The 12,231-nt window shown below is 42.3% G+C and overlaps 1 protein-coding gene across 1 annotated transcript; it reads right to left on the bottom strand.

Annotated features, from left to right (window-relative positions):
• Positions 1-5,623: 5,623 nt before the first annotated feature.
• KCNV2 (potassium voltage-gated channel modifier subfamily V member 2) lies at positions 5,624-12,231 on the bottom strand. The gene is made up of 2 exons (XM_062612489.1): positions 10,463-12,231; positions 5,624-5,911 (listed from the first exon to the last, which is right to left on the bottom strand). Exons 1-2 carry the CDS (start codon positions 11,894-11,896, stop codon positions 5,636-5,638), a joined length of 1,710 nt encoding a protein of 569 aa, XP_062468473.1. The 5' UTR covers positions 11,897-12,231; the 3' UTR covers positions 5,624-5,635.

Below are 12,231 nucleotides of genomic sequence, written 5' to 3'. Positions count from 1 at the left end.
CCCAGCCTTTCTGGTACAAGTGGGCTGATGCATTCATCTGCAGCCCATGCCTTTGCCTCCATATGTAGCTTTTGGTGAGGAAAGAGAGAAATCTCAGTTTCCTACTGAGCAAGGCTGTTCTTTTATGGTTGTTGAAGAGTTCCTCTGCAGGCAGACATTTTCAGTGATGGTGCAAGCTGGTTTTAGCCATGTGAGAGCTAAGTTAGCTTTGCAGCCAAAGCAGGTTCTGCGGTGTCTTGTCCAGCTGGTAGTACAAGTGCTTTACAGGCAGTTTCCTCTGCCAGAACCGGTGGAGGTAATAGCGTTATGTGGTGGCGTGAAGAACAGTGGTAGTGAAAGGCTGACTTTTAAGGGCGGTACGTGTTTAGCTGGTTATCAATCGGGGGGAAATGCTTTTGTTTATAAATTGAGCAAATCTGCTTCAGGAGTTAGAATCAGTACGGAGTCATTTTATAGAGTGGAATTAGACCCAGACAGTTTTATTTAAAAACCTTCATAATCTCTATCTCAGGAGGTACCTGTAAAATGCTTTAATTTTTCTCAGTTTATTTCTATTGAATTACCTAAATACATAAAAAGCTAGTACGTTTGACCTTTCTCTTTTTCAGTCCAAGGTAAAGAGCTGGATTACAGTCACATGCCATGTAATTTATTACTGAATAAAGAAGTTAATAAAGGTTTTGTTAATAGCAGATAAGCATGAATCAAATATTTTTACATAACATAAACCTGAAACATTTTAAAAAGTCGAAGCTATCTTTTAAGTATCGAGACAGTTTTTCCTTCCTAGGCTTATTGATAGTATTTCTTTTTCTCCAAAAACTTTGAAGTACACCTAGTTTATAATCTCAAAAATTATACATACTTAAAGACTGAATATTACTATTTGCCTTAGAAGCCTGGGAATAGCACCAGATGATGATTAATCTGTGGTTTACTGTAGCTACCCCTTTAAGTTCTATCTTTCTGAATGAGAAAGGCAAACAGCTGCTGAATTGCATTGAAAAAAGTGATGTTTTCCTAAGACAAGGATTTGTGCAAAAGCATATTCTACTTAGAATCCTTTCCACTGTCTCATGTAGGGACAGACTCTAGATTTCTACATAATCCCCTTTATTTTTTCTTTTTTTTTCTTTTCTTTTTTCTTTTTCTTTTTTTTTTCCTTTCCCTTTTCTCCTCTTTAATATTTTCTCTAGCTCTTTTTTTTATTGTATTTTTTCTTAATTATTTTTCCAATAATTCCTAGGTCTAAAACAAGTAGACAAAACAACGCTTAGTTGTCCTAAAGTAAAGCCAGGCCATCCAGATAAACTGACTGTTTTCTTTTTCTCCAGAGACAACATATTTGCTGAGTCTGCAGTGAAACATAAAGGCAGAACATGTTGTCTTTCTCCCTCTGGGGCTCACTAGTGCCTGCAGTTAGTTAAAGTAGAAGACTTCAGTCTTGAATGGCCACATTCAGAGAGGTTTCTAATTTCTCAAGAATCCTCCAGCCTATTTCCCCAAAACCTCAACTATGCCAAATTACCATCTCATAAAACAAGCCCTATCTACTTTAGCTTTAGTAATGCTGCCCATCTTTGTTGTGTTTAAGCGTATTTTCCCTTAATGTGGTTATTTTGAAATCTTTTGATTTCAAAAATTTGAAACGTGCATTCACGTGTCAGTTACTAAGACGATCACAGCCCTTCTGCATTATTTTTGGATGTCATCATGTTGACAGTTTCATTTGAGTAATCCAGGGCCACTGGTGATGCCACTGAAAATCTTAGTGGATGTGGCAGAATAAATTAACTGAGAGACTTTCTTAGAAGGAATCATTGTGTCAACAGAAAAAAAAAAGGCAAAAATGCTGCATCCTATTTTAAACCCAGCTGACACAGGTCTGCACAGCCTTCTGCAGGCTGTCGGAAGTTTGTTCTGTGGGAATATGAACTCCTTTCTTCCTCTGAGCTGGCTGGAGGTCCTCTTTGTATGGTATAAGCCTCAGGCAGGTTCTCACAGGGGTAGAGGAACTTGTGAGAGGACCTTGCTAGTAACCATCCACAGAAAATGCTGGTTCTGACAGAGGCTGAGCATTTTGGGCAGCGTCTGGCTGGTATAGTGTTACTTCGACTTCAGGCATACTCTCTTCGGTTGAAATGCAAACACACTTGTCACCCCTAAAAAAACTTAGTTAAGCCGCAAGGCAGAAAGCTGCACAAGGTAATCTGGAGAAGAAAATAATGAGTCTTTGGCTGAAAAACAAAAACAAATGCAACCAAACACTAACTTGTAGTTTGCTGGAAAATCCCTTACTCCACCAAAGACCCGTTCACCTGCTGAATGCAATGGGGTGCGTGGGCCACATATTACAAAACAGAAAACCAGCAAGTTTGTGTTGTTTTCTGCTTAATAGCTCATGTGGTAGTTGCCAGAGGTCTGTCCTCCAGAGCGCACACTTCTACCATGTATCTTGTGCCAGCTCTAACATTAGTCAGAGCTCTCTAAACTGAGCAAGGTCACCAATCAGGAATCTAGTCCTGGTCCCCCAAACTGTCACATTTGTGTGCTGAGTCAGTGCATAGAGGAATCAGAGCAGTACCAAAGCTGCATCACTGAGATGGTGGGACTGGATGGTGGAGGGATGAAAGGACAAAGTGAACTGAGAAAGAAGAAAGTGAAGCAGCTGCTAGGTAAGCTGAGCTGCCGAAAGTGTGATGGCCTTGCTGTTCAAAAGACCCAGACGGGTGCCTAGTGGTACTGGTTACAATGTCTTCTTCTCCTGAGGGGCCAGAAACGGGTTTCCTCCACCTCAGGCAGTGTACTCGTAGTAAGAGTTTTCCCTTTGTGTGGCTGCAGTGTGCAGAGCCTGACTCCGGAGTCCTTCTAGACTAAATCCTTTCAGCCAAAGACTTGGGCCAGAGGAGAGTGAGTGGGAAGATTGTCCTGCTTGGTCAAGGTATGTTCATAGCTGTTTATTGAAGCAGGGCCTGTGACCAACACCTTTCCACTCAGCCAAAACCGAGCTGTGGGGTCTGTCTTTAACTGTCACCTGGTGGGTCGCTATCTGCATAGTGCAAAGTGGAACAGCTTCAGCTAGAGGGGTGGGAGAGACCCACTCCAGGCTGTGTGTGAGTGGTTAGATACGGGACTTCTTGTGCTAAAATCTTGTTGGACAGAACAGACAGTGCTTGTTAAGGACATTCAGTTCCGACTCCTGATTCAAAGAGAGAACAGTCCATTTTTTCTTTTGCTCATGCTTTGTGTGGAAAGCCTGTTCACTTACAAAGAAGAGCATTTACTTGAATGGCCACAGCAGGTGAGGCAAGTGGGGTGGAAAATGAGGCTGGTGATTTGTGTCAGGTCTGAGGCTGTGAGGAAGTCAAGCCTCAGCAGGTAGCTGCTCAGGGTCTGGATTCCTTATGTAGCAAGAAGCTGCTGAGCTTGCCATGCAAGGCTGAGCATCTGTATCCCATCTACATGGTACATGCAAGTACTGATTCCTTCAGTAATTTTAAATAAATTTAAATAAATAAATATTAATTTAGGGTGCCCCATATCTTGAAAAGCTGAGTAATTGCCAACATTTAAGTCCTTTTAATGGATCTAACCCAATCTGCATGTTGAAAATAAACCCCAGTGTGGTTTTGCATGCTTGTAACCTGCCACCACACTGAATTGAGAGGGAGGTTTCCTGTGTGTTTGGGAAGCTCCTTGTGCTGTTGCTGCTGTGCAGAAGCACCATGCAAATTCATACCACCCCTAGAGCCACAGTAAAGCAGCTATTCTTCTCAGTGAGTGCCAGGATTGAGCCTGCTTCATTATGTGCAGTGCAGAACAGCAAGCATCTATCACATTTGACTCCAGGGCTCAGCTGTGCCTTAAAGGCATGGTTTAGCTTTTAACAGAGCTGATCAGCACACGATGTGCTGTCATTCCTAAAGAACAAAATGACAGATGGGCTTATGATATGCTTGTCTGGAGGCAGAGAATGAGAAGAATAACTTGGTTACTAATCACCTTCTCACCACTGAAAGGAGAAGTATCTGTATGATTGACACAATTTGCATGAACCTGGAAAAATTACTGAACTTCTTCACCTTCAGCAGTCCCAAGAGTGAGCCTCACACCACTGTTTGCAGAGTGGCTCTGAGATTTGAATGCAGCCATTTGCATTAAGCAGGACAGCACAGACACAACGTGAGAGTTCAAATATTTTAAAAATGCATGTCTGCCATCAGGCTGTTTTGAAGCAAGAGCACTGCTGAGTAACAGCCATGGGTTGTACCAGTGGCTATTACCGTCGCTTCTTTTTGTTACCCTCCTTTTAATTCTATTAGTATCTGATTATCAATAAAATAACTGTTGTTTCTGATCTGTTGTTTAGGTTGTTATTTCTAAACTGATATGACTGCTTTTACGTAAAAAGAATACTCCGGTGTGTTGCAAACTAATACATAAAACTGTGATTCCATTTAATTGTTGTTGTTGTTATTTGTTGCCTATATTTTGGGGTGAGTTTCTGACGCATAAGAAATTGTATCCAGATGTACAAGAAGGCTCAGTAGTCTTAGAAAGTAAGGTACTACTGGGATTAAGCTAAGGTGTCAGAATTGTGTCCTTAATGACTGTACATACCAGACAAAGTATCTTGATTTTAGTTTATATTTTAAATTTGTTACAGATAAGTGCTGATAAGATCCTTTGTATGAAAAGTCTTTGTGATGTATTATCCATTAGGTTTCATTTGCTTCTTGTTTTTTAAATGCTGCTTTAACACGTATGCCTCCTGATGGGCTTATTATTTTTCTAACAGTTCGTAAGTAGATACATTAAATGCTGCGAAATAGATTTACTTCATCACCTAATCCTATACCTAAAGAAGGTTGTGGTTTAAAAGTGTTTTCAAAATTATCAATGACATTTATTGACTCTGATTGCAGACTTCTTCACTAGTTCTTGGCATAATGAAAGATGATTATGGAGGTGGTGGTAGTGAAATACTAAAAGCAATGCGTTGCTTGCCTATGCATGAAAATGGGAATGATTTGCAGGGCTGCATTTGAAAAATAAAATTGGAACAATGAAGCATAGCTGTCTGGCTGTGGAAACAGAAGCTTAAAGCTTAAAGAATATAGATGCTGATAATCAGATAAATGCTGGAGGCTGTTTTCCTGGGCTTGAAAGCTGATGCAAAACCAGTTTCAGCAATGCAGTCAGTATATTGGGTATTCTGTTGGTTTAATTTTTGAGACTCCCTTGATAGCTGTGAGGTGGCTGATAATTAATGGAAGCATTTTTTTTTCCTTTGGTTTGATTATGATGGGTCTTTATAGTGGGTCTAATCAGTAGCAGGGGTTACCTTTTCATGTAGGTCTAATTTAGAGTTTCTAGGTGGTTAACCTGAAGAATACCATCCCAGACAGTTGATGAACACTAAAGTGCTGCTCACAGCCTGGGAAAGCCAAAAAAAAAAAAATCTAAAAAAAAATCTGTTGTAATCTAAGCCTGTTTTCTATTGAAAACAACCCCGTTCAAATCAGATTTTGCCATCTACTTTTGGCCTTTTCAGTTTATCTTCAGCTAGCTTGGCTGATCTGTTTCTCTTTCTTCTTCAGCTTCTCTGTTCCCTCCCAGTACCCAAAGCCCAAACTCAGTGCTGTGACAAAGAGTGGGTTGCATGTTCTCCACAGCATTCAGATATTTTCTTCATGGCTCTCCGTGTGAAGTCCACCTTCCCCCTTTCTTTCTTGAGAGCTGTGTACTCATAGGCCTTCAGCTTGCTGTAATAGTCTGAGAATTTGTTGTAGAGAATAGAGATGGGCATGCCATTCAGGATTATTCCAAACGCAATGCAGAGGAAAGCAAACAGGCGGCCCAGGTGAGTTTCTGGACACATGTCTCCATATCCCACTGTAGAGATGCTGACCTATGGACAAACAAACATTCAGCTTATTAGCTGAGAAGACATACAATTCAGGGATCAGGGACAATTTTACAGTTAGCGTTTTTAGACTTCACATCATAAATCTGAAATACTCTCTGCTGACTTTTTTTCTGTACTATCCATTTTATGCAAAAATCCCTAGTATAAATAATAATTCCTCTCATGCAGTAAAGAAGGACAACAGTGCATTTTGACACGATCCAGCAGGATTTTCAAAAGCTTCGTCTGGCAGAAGGAATTACCAAGCAATTTCCACACCAGCCTGCTCAGTAAGTGGGTTTTCTTGGCTGTGGTGAGCGGATGAGAGAGATGGCTTCCTGACCGTGCAAATCCAGTGATAACAACAGCCCTGCTCCCTTATCATATTGCTTGGAACAGATGCCCTGTGTCTAAATCCAGTGTGCTTATGAAATCTGGTATTTTGTGACTTATTCTGTGAGTAGTATTTTGCGTATTACCTTTGTTTATCATATATGTTTTAGGAACTAATGAAAAAACACATGAAAACCTTTAGCTAATTGTGAAATATATCTTTATAATGTTATATATTATTCTATAAGAAGTGACCCAGGATTTTGAAGTTTCTAGGTAAAATCCCCTTTAATTGTTACATACCTTTAAGGAGCTGAGGGAATACCAGAGATCTTTCTCTATTGCCTGGAAGGTTTTGCTCACAGTGTATTCTTGCAACATACAAATTTATAGAGCTAAATATGTCAGAGGTTAGAAGAGTAAGGTGTATATGTGCCTTCAGTAGGGAATATTTCTGTTTGGTTTAGCTCAGAGGTACACAGGTGGGATTTTTTTTTCCTGAATTCCTCTTTGAAGAAGTGTTTGGGGATTGTTTAAGACTTTTGTTTTTCTTTTTTGTGGGACTGATGGTATTTAGTATACGCACTTTATATGAATCTGTACGTTTTGCCATCACATTGTCTACATAGTTTCATGGACTTTTTTCTTCTCAGCCATCAGCATTTTCTCTTTTTAGACTATGAATGTATGAAAAACTGCGTTTTATATGGACCCAGTACTACGCTAACTACTGTAACACTTTCTTTGTAAAATTCAGTTTCAAAATTTCATGGATGTTTGCATATGGGGATGCTACATATGAATTATGTACTCCCAAACAGCCTGTTTCTAAATCCTAATAACAGTAACTCCTAATTTATACCCTTCCTCTGCACACATCTTGATTGTTTATAATTTTCACATTTAGTAAATATAACTTATGTTTCTCAGGTAAAACTTGCAGGCTTCTGCCATCTGGCACTTCCTAGTCTGTGCAAGGGACCTTTTCAGCCAATAATTTTTTTTCTTTCCTTTTTTTTGTTTTTCCCCACAGTATCTCAACACACTGTGTGTATCTGTGAAACCTTTGGCAGAAATAAAAGGCAGTAGGACTTTCACTGTAATGCCCTTCTGGCTTCAGCACTGAAATAAGTCTTTGGAAGGTCACAGTGTGCAGCCTGCCATCCTCTAATATGATAAATAAAATGTTATTTCAAATGAAGAAAGCATTAGGGTACATGAGACAACACAGGGTAAGCACATTTGTAGGATGCACCTGGTGCTTCCTGTGGAATAAAAAGGATTAGTCACTTGGTTTAATGGAAATTAAGTCACTGGATTTGAATGATAATACAGGATAAATATCTCCAAAAATAAATACTGAGATGAAGGCAAGATGTTTATCTCTACCAGTCAGGAAAAAAACATTATCCTGTGATAAGGTTTTGTTCCACTGGCATAGTCTTCTACATCTTCTTGTGACAGTTTGGGAGGGATACTTCTCCTGTGTGTGTGAGACCATGAGCACTGTTGAACTTGAACTTTAATGAAATTTGAGTGATATGGATATTCATTTTCACTCTTAAAGAATGAATAAGCTTTAAAAGGAGTTTTATGCCTTGGAATTACAATGTGCATGTTACAGCTCTCTTTTGAAGACACTTGCTTACCTAATAGGCCTTTTTCACATTGTTATAGTCATATAGGTCTCTTAGGAGTATTTAAATCATTATGGTATCACCAGCTTGCAGAGATGAGCCCTAGAGATTTTGCTTATATCCTGCATGTTCCAAAAAAAAAGTATAATGCTAATTTCCTTATTAGAGTAATGTATGAAGCCACTATTTTTTTCATAATCTGTGTATAGGACTTAAAGATGACCTGTGAAGATCACATTACAGGACCCTTTCCTTTATTCACTGATTTTTTCTTCCTTCCCATGCTCCAGTTTAAAGGATATTCATCGCACAGGCATATGCATATATATATATAAATGTCTGTGGGTGTCTATAGGGCCAGTTTTTCTGCATCTGCTGAATCACTAAAGCATACGTATGGGAAACCACCACATCACATCAGCCATCACTGAACCAGAGGTGCAGGCCATGGATCCTTGGGGCTGCTGGCCAGGATAAGTGGCTTTGGATGAGGTAGGGTCAATGTCCTGTGGGCATCATACACAGCTCAGTACATCCAATTCCTATGCTGATCAACTAGCATGAAGAGATCTTCTGACTCCCTTCCAGTCCATTTGCATGGGCTTCTTTCTCCTGGGAGCAACTGGAACATAGCCAGCCCCATAGCCAGAACCAGAGGTCAGAAGTGCTCCTGGGCGCCCTGCCATAAACATGGATTATGGAGGCCCTCATCAGCTGCTGCAAAACAAAATGTACATGATGACAGACTAGAACAAGCCTTAGAGTTATGGACAGCCAAGATACAGGCCTTTTGCCTTCTCTCAGCACCTGCAGTGTCTAGCTGCACTCTGGTTTATTCCAGACTGTCATAGACACATCTTCTGCAATATAACAGAGCTGTTGTGTTCCAGCTCTGAAATGTTACAGGCAGCAGCATAGGCAGGGATCAACATCCCCCTTTCCCCAATGCGCTTGATAAAACCACCCCTTTTCCTGCCAAAACATATTGCTGTAAAAATGAGAATTGTGAAACTGCCATGCTTGTGCATGAAGATTATCTCCTAAGCATTTACTTACAGCCTGCAACTCCCTCTCCATCACCTGCTAGCCTTGATAAACCTAAAAGTGTTTTGTCTTCACAGCTCACCTTGAAGAGTATAATTATCCTTTTTATCTCACAATAGTTCAAGGAATACTGGTTAGCCTCCTATAAGTGAATATATGCCTATCTTTGGGTGTTAATGCAATCCAAGTCTAGAGTTGAACTGCTTTCCAAACCCTTTATGAATTAAAGCCTTTATGAAACCCTTTATGAAGGGAATTCCAGGTTTGGGGTGCTGGAACAGTCCTGTTAGGACATTGCTAGAGCCAGGAGGCATTTACAGCAGGTGGAGGACATTAAACTCTCACATCTTTGTGTTCCTGGCTGAATCTTCATGCCGCTGTGTGCTAGGTTCCACTATAGCAGTCATTTTTCTCCTTAGTAGCTGGCACAGTCCTGTGTTTTTGACTTTTAGCCTGAGAAGAACACTGATAACACCTGGAAAATGCTGGTGAACCCAACAGCCTGGAAAATGCTGCCTCAAAAACACTCCTCCTCATAACACAGTATAGTAAACACCAGTGATGGTTCAGACCCCTCAAGATGTGCCCAGATGCCTCAGAGCACTAACCCAGTGGCATCTCTAGACAGTCATTCTCTCTTTATCGCTGAGGCTTGTCAGCTGAAACTCAGACAGTTACCCTCACTACAAGTGCTTGGGGTGGGACTAGAATCACACTCTTTCTAGCAGAGGTTGCAAAAAAAAAAAAGATTGAATGTGACATTAACCAGCTCTCAGTATTTACTGATGTGGGATTCAAACTACTGACCTAGATGTATAAGGCAGTTTATCCCATCATCAATTACTTGAGCCATTCTGCTTCTGTTTGTATTTATTCTTCTGTAAGTCTGGCACAGTATATATAACCTCCAGTGTTTTGTCTTTCTGCAGATATGTGCCTTAGATGTGCTACCTGAAGAGTAGAACACAATCTCTTATATAAAACAACTGTTGGTCCTAATATATTTTTGAAGGCCAGAGTTCTGGGACACCTTTGCCTTTGCAAGTTTCAGTGACCAGACTATAGTTAATAGCCATGTCTTCTCATCTTGCAGTTGTATGATGGGCCACAGTAGAGCTCTGAAAAGGGCAAGAATGAAAATCCTGTCTACCTGCAATCATTAGTCCAATGCACATTTTTATCTTTTTTGTCTTTTTTTTTTTTTTAATTTGGCAACACTGAGAACGGGATTAAATGCACTTCTTTAAAAGTGCAAATACTGTCTGCATTTGATCGGATGGGAATTTCAACACTGCCTGTCTGATTAATCCTCAATTTAAGCTTACACCAGGGGTAAATGAGTGTGAGTGTGTGTGTGTGTGTGTGTGTGTGTGTGTGTGTGTGTGAGTGAGTGCATATGTCCTTAAGCTCAGAATTCAGAACAGATGTTCACTGATCTGAGCCTGCTGTTTTCAAGACTGTCAGCGACTCTAGCAAGAAAGGAAAGGGGAAGGGAGGGAGGGTCTCTGCCTACCCAGCAAGGTAAGATGTGGTTACTTACGGCAGCCCACCACCAAGCATGGGGGATACTGGTGAAGTTGGTACTGGAGACATCGTGCTCCACTGTGTAGACCATGGCAGAGAAGGCGAAGATGCCCATGGCAATGAAGAGCAAAAGGCAGCCCACCTGCTGGTAGCACTGGCGCAAGGTAAAGCCAAAGGCACGCAGCCCTGTGGAGTGGCGGGCCAGCTTGAGGATGCGGAAGATGCGCATGAGACGCATGATGCGAAGCACTTGCCCCACCTTGCCAACTCGTCCCACTTTCTCGATATCATGCTCGTGCTGAGAGCCCCGACCTCGGGGCTGGTCATCATCAGCAAAGCATTCAAGCAGCAGCTGCAGGTAGAGGGGCAGGATGGCAATCAGGTCTACTGCGTTGAGGGCGCTGCTGGCAAAGCGGCGCAGGTCTGGGGTAGAGACCAAGCGCAGCAGGTACTCCAGTGTAAAGAACGCGATGCACAGGGTCTCAATGTGCTCCAAGACAGGCCGGTTCTCCCCGCTCTTACGGTCTACCTGCTGCATCTCTTCCACTGTATTGAGTGCCAGAGCCACCACAGAGATGAGCACAAAGAAGCTGGAGGCCACTGCCATCACCTTGGCAGTGACAGAGGAGAAGGGCTTCTCCATGAGGTTCCAGAGGCGCCAGCGCTGAGGACCATAGTAGCGCATGTGATGGAAGAGCTGCTCATTCTCCTGAGCCTCTGCCTGGGAGCGCAGCTCACGCTGGACCTTCAGCTGCTCACTCAGCTCATCACGGCGCTCCTCGAAGCAGATTCGGCAACAGCGAGGTGTGTATTTGAGCCGCACGCCCCAGTAGCTCAGTTCCTCCAGGAAGCTACGGGGGCACAGCTCGTCCCGCACACGCAGCACCCCTGAGGCGTAGAAGTTGTACACCAGCTGAAAGACGGCTGGGTCCCGGTCAAAGAAATACTCATCTACCTGGGCGGCGTAGTCATCACACAGGCCCAGCTGGCAGCGGCGGTCAGTGGATGTAGCCAGGCGGCCCAAGCGGGTCTTTGGATAGATGGCCACTGCCTGGTAGGTGAGGTGGTAGCATTGACCACCGACATTGATGTTCAGCACGGATGAAGTGGAAGCTGGAGCTCCAAAGGAAGGGGCAGGAGAGCAAGGTATGGATGATGAGGGCTTATTTTCTCCCTCAAATGGTTCTCTGCTTGGCCATTTTCCTTGTTCTTTCTCTTCCTCTTCCTCATCTTCATCGTCCACGTAATAGTTGTAATTTCCCTCAGGTCCCAGGAGCAGTAGGTGCTGGGAGTTCAATGGAGCAGTAGCAGAAAAGCCACTCTGCCAGTCTACATGCATGCCTTCATTGTCCTTCCCCTTGTCAGGCTGCGGGAGGACGTTCGGTGCTTCCCTCTCTCTGCCTGTATGTTTTAGGAAAGGAAACTGTCGCTGCATGTTAAACTGCAACATATTATTTTTCCTTACTCTTCTCCCTTCTTTGCAGTCACCTGATCAAGGAATTAGAACCAGTCCCTTCTAACACTACAAAGGATGACAGTTCTGTTTTCTTCTTTCTTTATCTGAGTACTGTCACGCACAGCAGTGTTTCTGCATTTTCTTCCATGCCAGCCAACATGCCAGTTGTTGTTAAAGCTCCGTGTGGGAAACAGACACATGAAGACTGCAGTTGACCGTTTTAATCTTGCTGACAGCGAAGATCTGAGTGCTTAGAGAAGGGGATTTAAGGGCTATTATCCTGTTCTAGCCTCATCTCCCTCAGGCTGTGACGTGAATGATTATGGATC

This window comes from Pezoporus occidentalis, unplaced genomic scaffold (assembly GCF_034315485.1).
Source record: "Pezoporus occidentalis ecotype Australia unplaced genomic scaffold, CSIRO_AGI_Poc_V1 ctg16, whole genome shotgun sequence".
NCBI lineage: Eukaryota > Metazoa > Chordata > Aves > Psittaciformes > Psittacidae > Pezoporus > Pezoporus occidentalis.
The sequence above is the reverse complement of the archived record's forward strand: the minus strand, read 5'-3'. Positions and strand labels throughout refer to the sequence as shown.

Excerpts from the sequence above, each read along its gene's own strand:
- KCNV2 (XM_062612489.1), bottom strand. The coding sequence starts at position 11,896 with ATGTTGCAGTTTAACATGCAGCGACAGTTTCCTTTCCTAAAACATACA. Across the intron at positions 5,912-10,462 it reads ATGCTTGGTGGTGGGCTGCC|GTCAGCATCTCTACAGTGGG; the intron begins GTAAGTAACCAC and ends GTTTGTCCATAG.